The sequence below is a fragment of the Rhamphochromis longiceps genome, linkage group LG5 (genome assembly GCF_057381845.1).
Source record: "Rhamphochromis longiceps isolate RC_006_pf linkage group LG5, R_longiceps_female_GT1.1, whole genome shotgun sequence".
NCBI lineage: Eukaryota > Metazoa > Chordata > Actinopteri > Cichliformes > Cichlidae > Rhamphochromis > Rhamphochromis longiceps.
The window spans coordinates 26,809,497-26,829,185 of NC_140561.1; the positions used below are offsets into that span (position 1 = coordinate 26,809,497).

Genomic DNA, 19,689 nt, shown 5'->3' on the forward strand with positions numbered 1-19,689 from the left:
GATTTGCCTTGTAGATTCAGCCTGGTTGTAAGTGGCAATGTTAAACACCGAATCCCCCACAGGAAGCCGTCCAATTTTAATTTGCAAGAGCCGGCTTTGGTCAGACAATAGAACAGTTCTATTCTTTACCGGCATCTAATGAGTAGAGAATAAATGTCAGGATGTGTACTTTGTTCTTTTTTTTTCCCCCTTTTTTTTCCATTTTCAAGGAAGCCTAAATACACTGGAGACTTTCATCTAGACCTTTTCGCCCACATGCGTTATCAAAGTCTGACATTTGATGTACTGCGTTTCTCACTTATTTCTTGTGGTAAAAGGTTTAACACATGACACACTGCACTGCTCAGGCCTCATCACCTCTAACTTATATAATATTAAAACGCAAGTGACACAGATGTTCACAGTATATCTTTCTAATTGGCGAAAAACTGCTAGGAATGCATGCGCATAAACTGCGAGCGGGGAGGCTGGGTGACACGTTTGGATTTGATTATAATGAGATGGCCTTACCCAGTTTTCGCCCGAGAAGTTTACAGACAAGACTGCAGAGCAAGTGTGGCATAATGAGAAAGTCGAGTAGGCCTCCTTTGCCCTTCCTCCTATTCAGCTTGCTTTGTTGTACAGGTTTCCTAATGAAACACAAACAAAAAATGTTTTCTGTTTGGGAGGCGGTCCATAATGCACACAATGCTCACCGTCGTGTGTGTTTTGATAGCATTCGTATACTCGTGCGAGCTGCGAGTTTTTGTCTCTTCACCATGTCTGCCCGTCTCTCCAACTCGGCGTGGAGCCGCGTTTTAGGCTTTCAGCACTCTGTGTGGCATTGACAAAACAGCCATGTACTGAATGTGCGGCTGCACTTCCTGTCAATTAACATGATGAACACGAAGCTAGATGGATCTGGACATGTTAACAGATATGCTAATATGCATTAAAAAAAAAGAGGTGTCAAGGGAAATTTTGGAAATTTCAGTCGCGGAACAATTTTAGCACCAGACTAATGGGCTTAATTTTACTGTACTACAACTACATTTCTCTTGCCCAAGGATGTCGGTGTCCTTGTTGCTGAAGCTGCTCATTTGCTTTTAGCTGTGTAGCTCTAAATATCTGCATTGGGATTATATTTGTTGTTTTATTATTTCTGAGTTTGATGTCTTAGCCCTAAGGCCTGGCTCCCCGTGCGCCATATCTTTGGCTGATCTTGGCAGTTCTCGTGTTCCCGAGGTCTTGGTGTGACCGCTTCCCGAGGAATGAGAAACACATGATCTCACAAGATCAAACTCCACTTATTTTTCTCTGCTTCACAGTCAGATTGCCGACCTTGTTTTTACCACTGTGGCTTGATGTGGAACTATGCACCGTGCGCTGCGGATAGACTGAGGTACTTGGCATATCAAATAAAAAAAGAGCCATTTGAAATGTACGTGTGTTTGGCGAAAAGATATCCGTTAAACAGAAAGTAAAGCAGATGTCCTTCCATTTGACAGCAGCTGTCTCCTTCAGAATACACATTTCCCTTTTATATAGATAGAGATTTTGCATGCGCGAGTCTAGCCTTTTAGACACTCATGATGCCTGTAAAAACGCAGCTCGCTTCTCGTGAGTCTGAATTCAGGCAGAATAATGTAAAAGTTGTTTAGGCTGTAGTTTGTCTAATTAGTACATTTAATTATATGCATTCTCTCTCCCTCTAATTAGGGGGATGGCTGAGAAAATGGGGGCGGGTGAAGTGAAGCTTCCCTCTCCCACAACAACTACTGTCAAAATGTCTGTATGTCGCTGTGTGAATCTAAAGCAGGACAAATGTGGAGGAGAATATGAAAAATGGATCAGTGCTGACGCACTCGTTGGACAGTATCCACTTCATTCAAACACATCGGCGCATCCATTAGGGGCTATGACGGTGATGCAAAATACCTTGCTCAAAGTGCGCACTTTTCTGGGATGTTATTGTTGCCAAAAGGTGTTTTTCTTATCGCTCTCTCTTTTTCTTTTTCTTTCCTTCTTTAAAAAGCTCCTGGTGAAATGGTGAGGCAGACACACACTATGTTAATGAAATGGTGCAAGTGAGCCAAGTTGTTTTTCCCTTTGATAATTAAGTTGAAATAAACAGGCATATTAGGGTAGGGTAACATCGGGGATGCTACAGGGATTGGAACAAGCCTTTCTCAGTTTTTAAAGCAACAATTCTCCCCATAATAAAATGCATATCTTTCCCCCCTAGCCTGTGATGCTAGTTATCCATTTAGATTGTGACAATGCAAGTTCCCCAGCTTCGGAGAGATCAGCTGCAGAGATTATTTCTCTTGAATATAAAGGAACTAAATGCCTCGTGATGCTCGGAGCAGTAAAAACTCAGCAGCAATCGCTTTCCAGAAATAATGACCTGGTTACTCAAACAATCTACCGAGCTAGTGCTGTTTTCTTCCCATCACCTGATAACCTGCTCCCAAACTGTTCGATGTAAAAGGATTTAGCAGGATATATGGCACCGTAGGCTACAGGGAAAATTAAGTAAATTAAATTTTTGTTATGAACTGTCCCTTTAAGGTTGAGTTGTTGGTAAGAGAGTGCTTAAATCGCTGCAGCCCTTGAAGACTGATCATTTGTTTCTCTTATGTTCAAGAAATCCCATGGAGAGGCCAGTGTTAAATTGATCCTACTAGCAAATATAGTCTCAGCTTTCAAAGCATGATGTTGCATATTGCAGCATAGTTTTGTCAAAACTAATTAAAAATACATCAATAAGCCACACTGTTGTTGTTTCGTGACTTATTCTCATTATTACCACGAACACGGGCAGTTTATTTTACGTCAGACCCGCATACACTGTCCTGCTGGAGTAAATATTAGCGAACAAAATCTGTGACTGAAAATAGCTCTGGAATAATATGCTGTTTCCTCCTGTTAATGACTCAAGTTTGCTGAAAAACCCGAGGTGTTTTGTGTAATTGGTTTGTTCTCAGCAGGTAAAGCCTGAAATGCTAACATACAGAGTCGGTGCTTTAGAGGGTTTGGTGTTTTTATGGGATTTGCCTTTAATGGCTAAAATATAGAATATTGACAGGTTTATATTTTAAAGCCAAACGCTGCCACTGAGGTTCGAAACAAATGATAGACTACCCGAAGGCTCTCCATGTACTAGTACAAGTACATTTGATCTTTATTTTTACGTTAGATGAAACCAAAACACATCATGAAAAACGGGCCTGGTCGTCTATTTCTATTTTTTTGAGCACTAAATGAAACTGCATGACTTGGGTTTGTGTGGATTTTGTTTTTAAATATCATCTGGCAGGGTTTTCTGTTATGGATAGCTAAGAGTCTCAAAATTAAATAATTTCATAATTAAATATGCTGTTAATTAAATAAAATTGCTTAATGAACCATTGACCAATTAAAATATTGATATTTTATTTTTAATAAAAACATTTTTTTAAGTAATACTAATAATAATTACATAAATTAAGAATTTCCAATATTTTAAAATATATGTTATGCCTGCTGTGCTGCATTGCTTCATGAATCTATTTCATGGGTCAGCTATCAAAGTTAGGGGACTTTGCCGGGGAATCAAGTGGACACTATGCCTTTTAGTTAATTTAAGTTTCTCAATATCAAGTACAGAGTTTGTATTTGCATACTTTCTAGTTTCTACTTGACAACCACTCTCAGGGGTCCAGATTTGAGGACGGCTCACAGTAACACAGCAGCATCCTTTTATAACATCAGCGTGGCTTCACTGCATAGTTTACTGCCTCTTTTACTATTGACTAATTTTTACAGTGAAAATGGCACATAAGAGATCTAATTACCTGTGTTCTTTTAAAATGTATATACGTTTTTGTAAAGCTTTTAGCAAAATGCTCAACTATAAATGGCCGGTTAATATGAAATTATTTTGAAAGGTCAAACACTGGACTGGAGTACACTGGTATGTTAAATTCAGTGTTTCTGATTAATCAACAGCAGATTCATTAAAAACTTTTTTTTTTTTTTTTTACATAACTCAATGCTCATTGAAGAAAAAAACAAAGAACAATTTATTCATTTTACCTCTAGTAGAAAAACCTTTAACAGACAGCTGGTGTTTAGAATACAGTTGAATAAATAATAAAAAGAGATAATATAATTATTTATGGAGCAGGCTTGTCATCACATGCAGCGTTAACATCCTGGTCCGGATGTTTGTGCTCCTGGTGAAAAATACTCTTTCCTCCTTGTATTTAAAATATGTTTACTCTCACTTTTTAATTGAAAGTAAACAGTTATAAACAAATATAACACATCTGAACTTAATGAAATAATGTACTGAGAGCACTCTGGAGAAACATGATTAACTCGGCCAAATGTAATTATTGTGGAATAAATAAAACACTGCAATAATCCATACATCACCTGTTAGATGTCATCTGAAAGCCTAGATTATACTCTGTTGTGGCTGGAGACCTGAAGGCCGAGTAGTCATTCCGATTATAGTCCGACATCTGCAGCAACAGTGCCGCCTGAGGATCGCGCATAATTGCTGCACTGTAAAGTCAATTATCCGCAGATTAGTCTGCGCGATCACATAAAACAGGCCGGCACACGGACCCTCGCGCTAACTGTCTAATGATGTAATTTATGACACCAGCCCCTGAATGGCCCCTCACGGACACAGAAAGCATAATTCCCCGGTGAAGTGAATTATATCCCGTGTTCACCCTCCACTGAGAGCTGAGTGAGTGTTTGGGTTGTGAAAACAGTGTGCCAGGAGGAGGCTTTTCTTGGTGGGTATCATGAGGTCTGACCACCTGGTCAGCTGAGAGGCGAGCTGGCTGTTAGGCTGATGAGACCTGATACCTTTGAAAACGCAGCACTTTTGAATAAAGGCTTAGATATTTAAAGATTAAGCCACTAGATTCTGACCTTAAAAAAAAGATCCCAAGTATATTTGATGACACAAACAGTAGTATTTCAAACTTGTCTATACCACTGGGATACCCACTGTATCAGACCGTTATCGGGGAATGGTCTGTCTTTACTTGCTATATAGTCTTCTGGGTCTGCTGATGAGCTGCAGTGACAGTTGAAATTATTTCATATTGTACAGGAACCATGAAATAATTTATTAAATAGTGAAACAATTCAACATGTTTTTAATGCACTGATATTTTAATTAATATGAGAAAATTAATGATTTAAAAAAAAGATTAATATTTTATTTTGGCACTTTTGGTTCTCCATACTATGTGTAATTGCCTCGATAACAGGCAAAGGACAAAAACTATCTGTGCAGAGAATTTGTCAGTTTATTAATTGACTGCATTAAGCAATTTACAGTAATAAGCTGAGATAGTTTCGTTGTGCATTTCAGTCATAGATGATAGAATTTACCTCATTAAACACACCAGCGCTCTGTCACGGTTTATCCAAATTACACAGACATTGCAACTCAGGATGTATTTGATAGCTTAATCCATCCTCAAATAATCCTCTTGGTGACATAGATGTGCTAGCCCGACTATCCTTCACATACCTGATACTAATGCTGGTGATGAGATTGAATTTTTATCTCTGTCCCCAATGACTAATGCAAGTTAAATGCTCCTGTGGTTGTTGTTAGGCTCCTGTTTTTCAAGAGCTCTCAGGGGTTCTTGGCTTGTTGTTGAGTGTGATATTATGGAACAAATAGTAGGGCTTAATGGTGGTGCAGATGATTTAACTGCCCTCGGGGCGATGAAAAAGGGGGGAAAAATGTTTCTGTAGGCTACACAGTGTACTGTTGTTATGTAGTTGTTTGGAAGCCTTTATTTTGTGAGATTCCACACGGTGGGGCGATGCAGGCCAAAAATATATGGTATAAAATATCTTATTTGACTACCTGTGTTCCACATGTGCTTTCCGCATTTAAGTATGTTGTTTAATTGCAGCACGGTTCTCCTCAGTCTCCTTCAGGCCCAGCACAGACTGTGTTGTCTGCTCTGCTCTATCAGAGATGCTGTGGCTTCAATCCTTTGCCCACAGGGGACGGCTGACATGGATGTGTGTAAACTGTTGACATGGTGCTGTCTCCTATGCTCTCTGATCAAAGACGGTGCAGCCCTCCTGTTTCACAACCTGCCTTCAAATATGCTCCAAGTCTCACAGACTCCCTGCCTCTCTGTTTCACACTTGTTATTAACCCGTGACTCCCCGTGGTAAATCGCTACATCTGACAAAGACAAAGAAGCTGTTTATGCCTTTCCTTATGTAGCCTCTGTGACCTCCCTCCAAGCAATGAATTTGATTTGGAAAATGGTGTGTATGTAGCTCACGCCTTAGTGGAAACCAATTTTGGAGACAGTAATGCACTGGCTTTAAGTGCAAGAAAAGATTTGGCTTGAAGTTGTGCTTAGTTTAATTAATCCTCGGTAATGATGCAACTATTAGTAAGAGCTCCGGTTGTCTTAAGTGGCTGGAGGGGTGTGTGTGTATCGTGTGTGTGTGTGTGTGTGTGTTCATTCGATGAGCGGCGATGCTGATCAAGCCAACTACAACTCACTGTCTAAATGTGGTTCGGCTTCAGGACTCCGGGGAGTTCTGCTATTGTTTCAAAGTTTCCTTTAACCTCATGAGAACACTAACAAGTGTGATATTAAATAGCTATTGTTACGACATCCTGATGCAGTGTTGCGTCTTTTAATACAGTAAGAGCCGGGAAATCCTGTCACATTTGTGTTGCAAATTGAGACATTAAAGCTTTATTTTTGTTGTGATTTTTGTGAGAAAATTCATTAAAACAAATATGATCTGTTTCTCAGTCTTTTGGTAAATAATGCTAGGCAGCTAATGCACAGAGTTTTTAAAGTGTCCATATTATTTTGTTTTTGAGACCTATCTAAGTCACTATGTTACACATTTGCATAATGCCCACCTTGCGGCTAGTTTGGCTCAACCTCAAAGGATTATAGGCTGCCCCTTTATTTACTTGCCAGAGCCGCTTCTGCTAACTCTAAAACGTCTCTGCCACGAGCGGAGCACGCCAAATGTTCTTTGTTGGCTTCAGTAGCAAATGCAATTGAGTCTTAGTGCACTCTCAGCATCTGAGGAACTGAAGACACAGTGGATTATTTTTTATTTTTGATGGTAATGTCCCCTCAACAAAAGAAAAATTCTAACTGTTGGCATGTTGCGTGGCTCATGGCTTATGTTACAATTGGCTTTGATCGCATACCATGCCCACAGGCCAGAGCTTTGTCTGAAGTGTAATGGTAGTGGACAGTCAGAAATTGTGTCATTTCAGACTGATTTTTATTTAAACCAATAAACAAATACTGGGTGTGGGTTGCTATGTTTTCTTGTCTTTGACTTCTTGCTTTATTATAACCAGCTTTTCGTTTTTGCATTCACTGGCGTGGCACACATGGACCAGCTAAAAGAGCACAGTTGCCAACAAGGCCAGTTGTGTAATCCAGATCTGTGTTGAAATATCTGGGTTCTTCCTTTGCACTAGCTCTTATACGGCTGAGCGATTCATGGAATTTTCACTTAATTTACGATTATTGTAATAACAAGATAATTTCTTGTGTTGGAAAGCAAGTGCTTTTCTTTACAGTGGTGCACTTCTGCCGCTCCCTGAAAGCCCAACCTGTTTTGTTCAGCTCCAGCCAAGTTGACTTTTTGGGGGGAGAGTCACTTGGTCAACAAGATCCATACAGAAGAATTAAAAGTCATAGGATTTCTGCAGTTCAACCTGTGAAAGGATTATTAATGATAACCTCCAGCCGCCCTTGTCTCCAAATCGGTCAGGGTCTCTCAACCAGCCGCTTTCAACGGCACGTGACATTTGGCTGTCGGCTTTTGCTCTTCATCTCCCTTCCTGTTGCTGCTCTACAGGCCCCCTGAGGCAAGTGAGTCTGTTGCCTCTGGGCTTCTCTTCACTCCTGCATGCAGCCGCAGAGATCCTGTGGTGTAGGCATGCCGGTGGGGACCGGGAGTCGCTCTTGGGAGATGGACTTTATGGTCAAAAAACACCCTTTAGGCAGGGTTCAGGGGTGGGGCTAGAGTGGCACTGTCCCCAGCCTCCCCCACCACCAGGTTTTTCATGAGAGAGAGACCTTAGAGAGGCTGAAACGAAAATTGTTGAAGAGGTGCTTCAACAAAGCACTGTTTGAGGGGAAAAGTGTCTGCTTAAAAACCAAGACAAAACAAAAAACCTTTCACAAATGCTGTCTGATGGTCTGTTATAGTATCTGTGAACACAGTCAGACCTTGCGCTCAGGTACAGCTTAGGCCCCTGAAGGTTCCTGTCCCTATTATGTTATGATGTCATCATGTTACCTAGCAGCAGCCTATGAATAGGCTAAAATTACTCATTTGTAGCATTTATGATTTCATCCAAAAGAAAAAGCTTTATCCAAACATTGTCATTTTATCACTGCCTAACAATCAAATAAAATCCCAGACCAAACGAGACTAGGGATGTACAAGTGAGCAAATGATGCCCACTTTAAGTTGTGATCTAAGTGCTAAATGTTTTTTGTTTTGTTTTTTTTACTCTTTAGTAAGTGTTGTGTGAGAATGAAGTGATGATTGAACCCACATGAATAGATTTTTTTTTTTTTTTTTTTTTTTTTGCATTTGAAAAGTGATATTAACGGCTGTTGTGTCCAATTGAATGTAAAGTGGTGAGAACACAATACTCAACATACCAACCAGTTGTACAAAAACTAATACAACATGGATAATCTCAGTGGATTCAGAAAGTATGTTGAAAGAAGTAACAGTGGCTTCTTCCATTTTCAGTCGAGCAGATTGTCGTCTCTGGTTTTGTTTTTAGTTCGCCCTGCTGTTCCTACACAGAAACGATCTGCTCACCCACTTTCTTGCATCTTTGAAGCAACAGCGAACCAGAATTACCACGTCTCCACCTTTTGAAACCTACAGCGGGTTTTGAATCCTTAAAGCAACACAAAACATTCTTATTTTTAGGTGTGCTCATCCCACAATAACTTCAACTAGACAATCTTTTTCCCTCCATCCTAGCCCTCCGGCTGCATCTGTTTTGGAGCATTTCTTTTCCCCAATGAGTTTGGTTGTTGTAGTTTGGGGTTTCATGCTTTAGGGAGCAGATATGCTTAAGAACAATCTGTCCCCCTAACGTTGTTGTACCATTGTGTTTTGAGTGTTTTTGATTTCTTGCTGGTAATTTTCCACAAGTGAAAGACAGTTGTGGCCTGAAAGACATGGGACCAATTGCCTGCACTCCTAGCAATGTGGCAGTCTGAACATTACTGGAGCTTAGCTCAAAAGCTGCTGTGATACTGTTAGATCCATGCATATGTTGTTAGCATAATGACAGTCCAGCCTAATTAGACTGTTTCTTTTCTAGACCAACTGCTACTGTAAAGGGTGTGATTAATGATAACTGCAAGAGTGTAGGAGGCACCAGAGTGGGTTGTAGGATAAACTTGGTGATGGTGATCATTACCAAACTCAAACGATTAGAGTAGCTGCACTCTGAAACACACATTCAAGGCAGTCTGACCTGATGTGTGTATCAACAGTGATCGAAAAAGGTTTTTAGATATCTCAGGCAAAAACACAAAGTAAAACAGTATTTTCAGTGTGTGCGTGTGTGTCTGCCTCTTCAGCGAGGTTCTTATCACATGTACAGAGTCCCCACTGCATTACTATGTACTTCATCTAACCATGGTAGTCCTTGTTCTGCTCTGGAGCCTTTGTGAGCTTGGATTAATCCAGTTCTGGTTAGTGACCCTCCAGCACACAGCAGAGGAGAAACAGGACTACCTTCTCCGGCTGTGGTCTAAAACAGTGGAGCTGGAGTCCGTCTGCATGCAACACTTCTTTGGCGAGGTAGCTGAGTTATGTCAAGGACTGCCACGGCGATGATTGGTCAGCCTGCTGACAGGGGACCACAAGACTAGAAAAGCCAGGGATGGACAGTGTGAAAATTTAGTGCACAAATAAGAGCACATTATTCCAGTTCTGTCAAAGAAAAAAATGGAGAAATGCTAAAATGACAGGCCACTTATATTTTGGTGGCATGTAATATTCTTGGGTGGCCAAGTAAATCTCATGCATGGGGGAATACTGGCTTTGCTCTGCCGGTTTATTAATTGTGTTCTTTGTGCTCTATGTGTCCCTCCAACAATTTATGTGAGGAAAAAGAAAACGATGTGGTTTTTATCATTTTAGTAATATTGCTGCACACACACAAAAATGCAAGATACGCAGATATGAATACATCTTTGATTGGCTAACATCGACTGACAAGCCTTCTGATTAATATCCATCAAATCGTATTCAAATAGAAAACCAGGAGATTTTATTGCAATTATCTGTGTTCGGCTGATTATGCGTGAAATCCTTTCAGTAGTTTGTGAACTAGTAAAAATCCAGACTGAATTGCTGCAGGGACAGGAGCTTTGTCATAGTATGTGTTTGCATTGCAAAGGAAATGTTTCTTTTCCCTGTTGAGTTTTCTGACCTGTATCTCTCCCTCCCACAGTCGCGTCGGGTCACCACACTGGAGGCAACCATTATGGAGGCACAGGCGTAATGAGGGAGAGGAGGACAGTTGATGACCCCTACTGGTCCTATTCAGGTGAACTCTCATTTATGCTCTGGCTGGAGCCTAAGTAGGAGGGGAAATTGCTTACCTTTTCTACCTTACCCACCATTTTCCATTTTATTTCCTGCTGTTTCGCCATCAAACTCCCACCCCCCACCCCCTCCTCGCTTTAGCAAAATGGGTTTAATAAAGCATTTATGATTCATATAATGGCATACCTGTGATGTATGCTTTTAATAAGAGCAATTAAACAAATGCACTCTGGAGTGAACAGCAGTGACATATTGTGGAGCGAGTCTATGTTCAGATTCATAACGGGAAATAATGAGTTAACTATCTCATTTGTAAAAGTATAGATTAGGACTGATGGATGCTGTCAGCAGTACTATGAAAATGTAATTGTTTAATTCCTAACCGCGTTATTGGTGCTTTGCTTTTAATCTAAATAAATGTTTTTGAGAAGACTTGCTTACTCTGTATTGCAATCTCTTAGCTGTTTACCTTAACACATTTGGAAGATGGATGAATATAGCAGCCCTCAGTGAACTGTCTGATGTATACTTTAATGAATGATTCATTCTGCGCACTCTTATGCTTGTAAATAATCTCACAGTTGGGTATAAATTTGCATATCACATCTTTATGGGTGGTAGTCTTGGAGGAAAGTTTTTAGAGTTATAAACCTGTAAATAAGGAAAGAAGCTGAGCTCAAATAATGTATCAAAATATTTAAAACGGTATGTCACGGTATAATATTTTAAACTATCAGAAGCATATTTTATCAACTTCTAAGCTAAAGCTGTATTTAAATGCTTTAAGAGTTTCATTTTTCCCATTTTCTGGTATCTAAATTTGCTGTAAGGGGAGAAAAAAGTATAAAAGCACTGGGCTCTATGCATTTATAATGGCATGGCTCATTATTTGACTCATCAGCAGCACTTTACAAGACCATGAGTTAATGTATCTGAGTACCTGCTGAGCACTTGGTATTTGTTTTCTTTTTATAGCACGCAACATTTGGCACTGCTTGTAATGGTAAAAGTCTTTAAATTTGCTGTTTATTGGGCTCGGATGCAAAATGTGTGCACAGTTGTATGCAGAGCAGAAGATGTTTTTGTGGTGGTGAATTGATAAGCATATCCAGTTTGTTCCTTCAAAGCATTCATTCTCATTCAGCTGTACACGTCCACACCCCGGCGCAAACATAGCCCTCTGTAGGCCATCAAGCAGCTCCGATGGGAAATAGGGGTTATGTGATTTGATGGAGGGCACTTTACTGGAAGAGCTCAGGAAGGGAGGAGCACTCGGTAAAATCGTATTTACAGGTTCCAAGTTCCAAAAACACCACCTTGCAAATAACTAACTCGGCCCCTCTGCCGGCGGAGTGCATCGTGGCTCTGAAAATGAATATACTGATGGAATATTTTGTCCTCGCCGCTCCAGTTGTGAACCTAGACTCTTGTGGTTTTAGGCAAGAAAATTGTGCAAATAAAAACACAAAAAACAAAAACAAACTGTGGCTACTTTGGAGTCAAGTTTGTTTGGTATTCATGTCACTCCTGATTGTGACCCTCGTCTCTCCCAGTTGTCGAGTAAAGGCAGTGAAAAGAATGCCTGCTTTGACTATCCAAGCGTGATTGCTCTTTCGCCACAAGGTGTGTGGTGCCTGTTTTAGGAGTTCTGGTCACTTCAGAGATGCCATTGTTTTCTGTGCAGCCTACAAAAACGGAAGCCCTGATCACATTTTAACTGTGATCATATAAACAACTTTGGTTCTTTAATTAGATAATGATGCAACATTATGCCATATACAGTGTTTTTGGCATTGGTCTGCTTTAGCGGTGGGCATTATAGCCTCAAAATTATATCGTGATACTTCTGATTAAGAAAGGAATAAAGAATTAGACTTATTGCTCGCAGCTTACATGCAGCAGCTTTTTTAAATGTAGGCAAATACAGGGCATTTTCCATCTTTTGACACACTTCCTAGTTTGAAGTGTGAATCTAGTGAAAAGAGGTTCCAGCAGCAGCATTAGTGTGGTGGCAGTGACACAGCATTATATCCAGTGACACAGCTCAAGTCACATGTAAGCACAAAAGTAGCCTAAATGATGCTTTCCATGGAAATCTTAAGTACAAATACAACATGACTACTTAACACTTGAGTTACTTTATTGTTAAACTAAACTCTTATATAGTATTGTCACATAATAAAACGGAGAAATATTTTCTACCTGTGATGTTTTGTCTTGGGCCGAGCTTCGCTGCTTAAAGCTTTGCTTTTCACATCAGTAATTTCCATCCACCGTTTGCTCTTCCTGTCATATGGAATGCAACTAGCGAGTGCAGCAAGTGTTGCTTGGTTGACTCATTTGTTTACTTTTGGGTCACACATCACCAGCTGCTAGTGTCTTCTCCTTCATAGCCTGGTCGTGCTTGACGGTGTGCTGCCTTTTTTTTTTTTTTTTTTTTTTTTTTCCCCCGCTTCAAGCGCTGAAACGACTTTGTTCCCACTAATGCTGGAAACAATTTTCGTGCATAATTTAAAAACGACTGCGTTTCTGTGCGAGGTTGTTGAAGTGGCTTCCTTTATAGGTGCGAAATTGTCATCAGAAGGTCTTGCTGTCAGACTTGCCTGGGCTTGTCTCATTGTTGCGTGCAAGGCGGCATGAATGCATGGCATCGCCATAGCAACAATACATTTATATCAGGATTATCATAGACGAGATGATGTGGCACAGCCCTAGCCCACTTAGTATTTTGTGTTTGTGCCAATGTGTAATGGCAGTAGGCTCAGTAAGCCTGGTGGAAAAATCACCTGTAGCAAGGATTAAGTGAGGCGGTACATCACAAATACCTGACATGACTTTAATTTGTACCTTCAGTCATGGCCACACTCCAAATATATGGCATTTGCTGCATGAAGTGGTGCTTCTGCTCTTTTCCCCTAAAGGTCAGAGTGTGTGTTTCTTTTTTTCCAATGATGTTAGTGGTTGTAATAATTGATTTAGTTTAGATGGTCCACCACTCTTGTAAAACACTGTAACTGTGTCTTGCGCTTCATTGGTATTTCTGTCCTGTCATGCATTCATCGACCAGAATTTGAAATTTGCCTTTTAGCAAATGAAGTGACAAAATACTGATGAGAGCAACCGTTTTTTGCTTCTTTTTGTTTTGGGTCACACATCAATTTTACACTGGTTAAATGTTCAGCGATAGACATGAATAAAAAGCTGAAAAGCCTTAGAACATTTAAGCTGTTTCCAATAATGATATTGTTTGTTTGTTTTCTTCAGGACCAAATGTAAACATGTATTAGTCATGCTAAGCAACACATGTCTGCAGTACTTGGATGTAGAAAATGAAAAGTGTCTGCTGCGTGGGTTTAAAGTGAAATCACCAGTTGACCCAAATGATGCGTAACCACATTCTTCCTGTACGGACGTTAACCTGCAGGGAAGCAAGTGCTAGCTGCTGCTAGCAATGCCTGGTAATGGGTAAATTATATTCACAGTGACATTTAAAGTATTTTTGAATGAAAACTGAAATGTTTGTGTTGCCAGTTTGTTTAACCTTGTACATGGAGCACGAGTGATATAGGATTTTTAAGTCAAATGTGAATATTTGATGATTTTATAAAGCTGATATATCGCTCATATTCTTTTTTTCGTTGAGACACAATAACAGATTTCAGTAACATTTGTCATGTGTAGTTGTTTGAGTCGTTACTAACAATCTCAGTGCTATGGATTACTTGTTGCAGACTGCCCTCTGATGGAAACTGTACAATGTCAAAACCCAATAACATAACTGAGGTGTTTCTCCCGTCTCTTATCAGCTGCTGTGAATACTGATGACGGCACTTTGCAAATGGCTAATATCAGTTATAAATGAGATGATAATGATTTCTTACTTTTAGGCTATGCAGCTAGTCTGATCCCTCTCCCGCCATCCCCCCTCCCATTTAAAAGACTTATAAATTATTTGCCAGGAACATCTTTTGACCACACCTGAGTCCACACTCCTGTGGGACACAATCTTGATATTCATGCTGAGGTCCTTCTTATTTTCTAATTAGAACATCAGGCATGCGTCTTTGGTCAATTAAATTCTAAGGCTTTGTTTTTTGACAGTATGTTAGGTATCGTTAATAAACAGCCTGCAGCACCATTGACATACTTCTTTTTATAACTATCTTGCTAAGGTCTCATTTTGATATGCTGTTTGTTCATGGTTGGCAAGAGAAGGGCCGGTAATTGGGTATCTGGGTTTTTCTATGTTGGGATGGTGGCCAAAAAATAAAATAAAACAAATAAGGAAAAAAAAATTATCAAGATAGGCAACTGGCTGACACGATTTGATTTTTGGACATTCATTTCAGGTCCGTGTAGACCACCAGTTCCTACCAGTCAAGACAGCTGGCAGATTGTACAAAAAAATAAAAGGAAAGAACTGAGGGAATACAGAAATGGTCATTACTTGGGGAAGGTAATTAGCGGCTAAGGCTGTGAATGGAGGACAGAGGAGCGTGCCTTAGCAGCTAAATGGTTATTAAAGGCATTTGCTCTGTGCAAGTGAGTGTAAAAAGAAACGCACACAGTCGGGCTAGCCTGAAGCTAGAAGCAACTGCATAGATAGACTAGCACTGTGAGCGAGACACACGAGTACTGAACGTAACCTATAGAGGAGCATTGTGCCACCAGTGTGATTACTTTAGGAGCGAGGGCATTCCAAGAATGTGAAATGATGTTTCTCAGGCCAAAATAAAACACAGTGATGAAAATTTTTATTTTTATTTTTGATGATCAGATCTTTTTTCTTTAAACTCGCCTGCGTTATCAATAGGACGAGTGACTTTTGCGCAGTTTTTGTTTTTCTCTAAAAAATCTGGCTACACGTGACAGTGATGTGAGTTGGCTTTTAATAATATTCATTATTGCTTCGTATTTTCCATAAGAGGGTGCTAACCCCTTACTTTGTACATATTAGTCTAGTGCATTGAGGAGTGAAGCACATGACACATCACCTTCCTGTGTGCTTGGATTATGAACCTCAGTAAAAGTAGCCTCGAAACCTGCACCCTGAAATTTGATTAAAAGTTATTTAAGGCATGCTGTGTGTGTGTGTGTGTGTGTGTGTGTGTGTGTGTGTGTGTGTGTGGGAGGGGGGGTGTTCGTGTAGTGTTCATGGAGGCATTTTTCATAAGAGGGATGATATCATACTCACTGTAAGACTCCCACAGGAACATAGCTATGCATCATTTTTCCCCTTTTTATATCTCTGCAGGTTTTCACATCATCTCTGTTAGTTTCTTTGGCTTCCTTCATCATAAGTTTTATGTTTTTGGCCAATATATGCAGTAGTTTGCTTTTGATTGGTCTCTTGTGGATTTATTGTTCTAGTTTAATTACAGCACAACAGTTGGAGTACCTTAACGTGCATTTGCAGAAGCATTACGCCTGATCCCCTGTAACAGTGTGTAGAATGAGAAACGGAAAAGAAAAACACAGTGAAGAAATACCAGCACTAGATGTTGGGGGAAAATTATAGATCAGCGTCCCAAAGAAAATTGTCATCCCCCCCCCCCCCCCCCCCCCCCCGTTGTATTATGAGATTTTCTGTAGTCGCTGAATTATCTCGCATGTCATTTCAGACTGTTGAAGCAGTCGTTGTTTAATTTTATTTTTATTTTTAAACGGTCCTTCCATTGATCACTGTAGGAACTTATGATTTTGGTTTGGGGGAAAAATGACTCTGCAAAATTGGTGAAATTAAAAATGCTGTAAAGGGCACACGCTGAAACCATAATCCTTCAGATGATCTAGTAGTCCACCTCCGCAAATTAATAACATAGCTAAGGGCTCTGCATTTCAGTAATTTTTCACAGTAATAACTTACTAATAGCTCAGTGCTTCATATGAATAGAGCTCCTACTGTCTTTCATGCAGCGGTTATGGGTGTTTGGATGAAAGCCACCCCAACAAGCAGTTGTAGCAACTGGATGAGCCTGGGATTGTCTGATATGTGTGGATTATGTTTCCCCTCAGCCTAACTGTTTTATTCCACTTCACTGAGGTTGCCCATGATCATTAGCAATCTTTCCACTCATGTCTCACATAATGAAGTGAATGAAGTGTCATTTTCAATCAACTGCTATGTTGATCCAACTTAATTAGTACTTTAGAGGATACAGAACAAGATTAGGTAACTCACTGTTCTTGATTGCCAGGGCTGTTTATTTTGGTTTTGAATTAACCCTCTGCTCTGGCACTGCGAGCGATTTGAGTTTCTTAATTTTTTTTATTTTTTGGCTTCACCTCTTGAGATGTATTGCGTTATTCCCTCATAGCTAATAAGCAAAAAATTGTTGCCTAGCTTTTAAGATAAACTTGTCAATTGCAAATTACTCTGCCGCTGTATAATTGATCTTACTATAAATAAATCTTTATTAAGACACACATTTGTTTAAACAACACGCCGCAGGATTGATTTTTAGAGCCCAGTGATTGGGCTGGTTTCAAAAATGTGTCTATTCCTCTCCGGTTGCTTAGTTAGGTTAAATGTTAAACCCTGTGATTCATGTAACCTTAAATTGGCTCGGTGCTTTTGAAGGCAGTGCAGTTTTTCTCCTGCGTTTTGACACCCCCTTACAACTGCTGGAGGGAAAAGAGCAATGCCATGTTGTCATGGTGCCCAACAGAAGGAGCTCTGCCTCTTGGAGGTAATGAATCGAGAGGAGGATTGCTCCCAGTAGACTTCCGTGTATAAGAAGCACTTGAGTTTAAAGTAAAGGTCCCTCGCTATATGGATGTTCTATGAGTAGGCATAGAGGGTAATGTATGGGGCATAGCCTTCAGGACGTAATCTTCAGGGATGAAGATGACTTTTTTTCCCCCTCCTGCTCTCTCTCATTCCCCGATGAAAGAAGCGGCTCACCATGCTCCAAGTGATGAAACAAGTTTTTCATGATAAATGGAGGTGATTTTCCCCTGATTGTTTTGAATCATGATGTAGAACGAATCATTTTGCTCTCCGAATTAACACAAAAAAATTTGTTTGATCCTTTTTCCCCCCCAAGGATGAAATATTTTGAATGTAAGCGAGAAATTACAGTTAGATTTAATTTCCAATGAAAGTAAAGTCGAATGATATTTTTAGATAGACGCGATGTCGTTTGAGTTTCCAATCAGAATGACTGATATTACAATCCAATATGTTTGTACTAACCATGCAAAAATGTGCATTAGTGAGTCATTACACTTTAAACAGATCTGTCACCTAACTGCTGCGCGCACTCACCCAGAGGCCGCTCACATATTCCAGACTGTTGAAGTGTCCGCACTGATTCTTCTTGCTTGCTAAACAAAGGAAAGAGTCACACGTCTATAACGCAGGCATTTTAAACGGGATGCCATCCTAACTCTTGCTCGGCTGAGTCGTGTATTTACTGATGCTGCTCGTGATGAATAGTTGGAAGAAGTTTAACTTTTTCCCAATGTGAACGAAGAACGCCGCAGCTGCTGCCTAATCAGCTCGCGACATGAGGGCATCCCGTGAGAGCGCGGTAGCTGCTTGTGCGTGAAGCGTGAAGGAGAAGTTGATCTTTTATGTTAGCAACCACCACGTTGCTTTCGAGCTAGCTTGATTTACCCTAGCTGCCGATCAAAGCTCTGTTAGCTTACAACAATAGCGCCAGGAAAGATTGCTCCCCCACCAAATGTCAGGCATGCCCACTGTCGAGCACTGAAGCTGAACATATGTGCGAATCCTCCCTAAGGGCCTGAGCATGCTCGATCAGCCCTGGTTGGTAGAGTGTGCGCAGACTAATAACTCAAAGAATTGTTATGGGGAAAGAAAAATATTAAATACAAATTAGATCCTGAAGCAATGAGTCAGAGGAGCTTTTATCAGAATTCCAGGATTTGAGGGAAACGCACGGACAGTGTGTGGCTGCATTGTTTTCTAGTTATACGTGCATACTGGTAGCTTCCTGACAAAGATTATTATCCAACGACAAGTGTTGATTGTCCAGAAAAGTAGGAATCAGTTTTCTCTGCTCTTCAGCGCCTCCTCCACTTTTCTCTTTGTTTCCACAGTAGCGACTGCGCTCCTTTACAGTATTCAGTTTGTGAAACGAAAGGTCCTCCTGAACTTTGTTGTGCTCATCCTGTGAGATTCCTTTACTGCCTACCCACAGAGCGACTTGATTAATTTCCTCCTCCTAGGAGTACAGAGAGAGATTCATCTGTCTTACACCCTGCATTTATAGTCGCAGGCATTCTACGTGATGATGGAAGCTTAACACAACATCATCTATATTCCTCCAGTCTTGCTGCTGTGTGTATCAACCTGTAGATGTACCTGCACTCATTTTGAGAGAAAATGAGAGGTGCAAGAACACTAATTATTAAAAATGAATTTTGCGAGGGGACCAAGCTGGCTCATTATTCATCTTGGTTATTGCTAGCAGTTTGGATCAGCCTTCCTGTGCCAGAATTGGTCTATTTGTCTCTGTCAAGGGTGGGCCCTTGACAGATGTGCCAATATGGCTGCCGAAGTTCTGTGCTGGGGGAGAGGCATCTTAATTCTCCATGATGTATCACACTGGCAGCAACCAATTTAGCAGAATTGAGCTCCAAATCATCTTACTTCCCACTGCCTCTGACAATCTGTTTCCTTTTTCTAGATGAGGTAAATATATATTAAGAATTGAAATAAATTAGGGATTCCTGCACCCTGAGTTAATGCTGTATGAGTGAGGTTTTGCAGAACTTAATTGCTTGCGTTTATACACGGATATGTCCGGAGAACAGCGTCTTCGGCCGCCACCACCTTGACGCATAAAGCAAAAAGTCCAAAGTCCAACATCTGCGATAAGCGCAGCCAAATTTCCTGGTTTCCTTGTTTAGAGCAGATTGATGCGTTGGACTGACATGTTTGTTGTGTAAACCTAATTAATTAAATTTCAGACGTCACATAGTGTTAGTGTGCCTCGTGGCACCATATTAGGCTTAGTGGGTGGCTCAGGTCCAACTTAATGGATGCGGACATGCTCGGCCTGCTGGGACTGCAATATTGAGGAAGTGTGAGATTGCCAGCCCACAGGTTTCCTCACTAATATGGTTATGCTGATG

At 40.5% G+C, this 19,689-nt stretch overlaps 1 protein-coding gene across 1 annotated transcript in view; it reads left to right on the plus strand.

The window, feature by feature from the left end:
• Positions 1-19,689, plus strand: part of ca16b (carbonic anhydrase XVI b) — a 108,955-nt gene that overhangs the window by 16,444 nt on the left and 72,822 nt on the right. Inside the window, exon 2 of the mRNA XM_085406979.1 lies at positions 10,493-10,588. Within this exon, the coding sequence (XP_085263105.1) occupies positions 10,493-10,588 (96 nt within the window). The remainder of the gene's footprint in view (positions 1-10,492; positions 10,589-19,689) is intronic.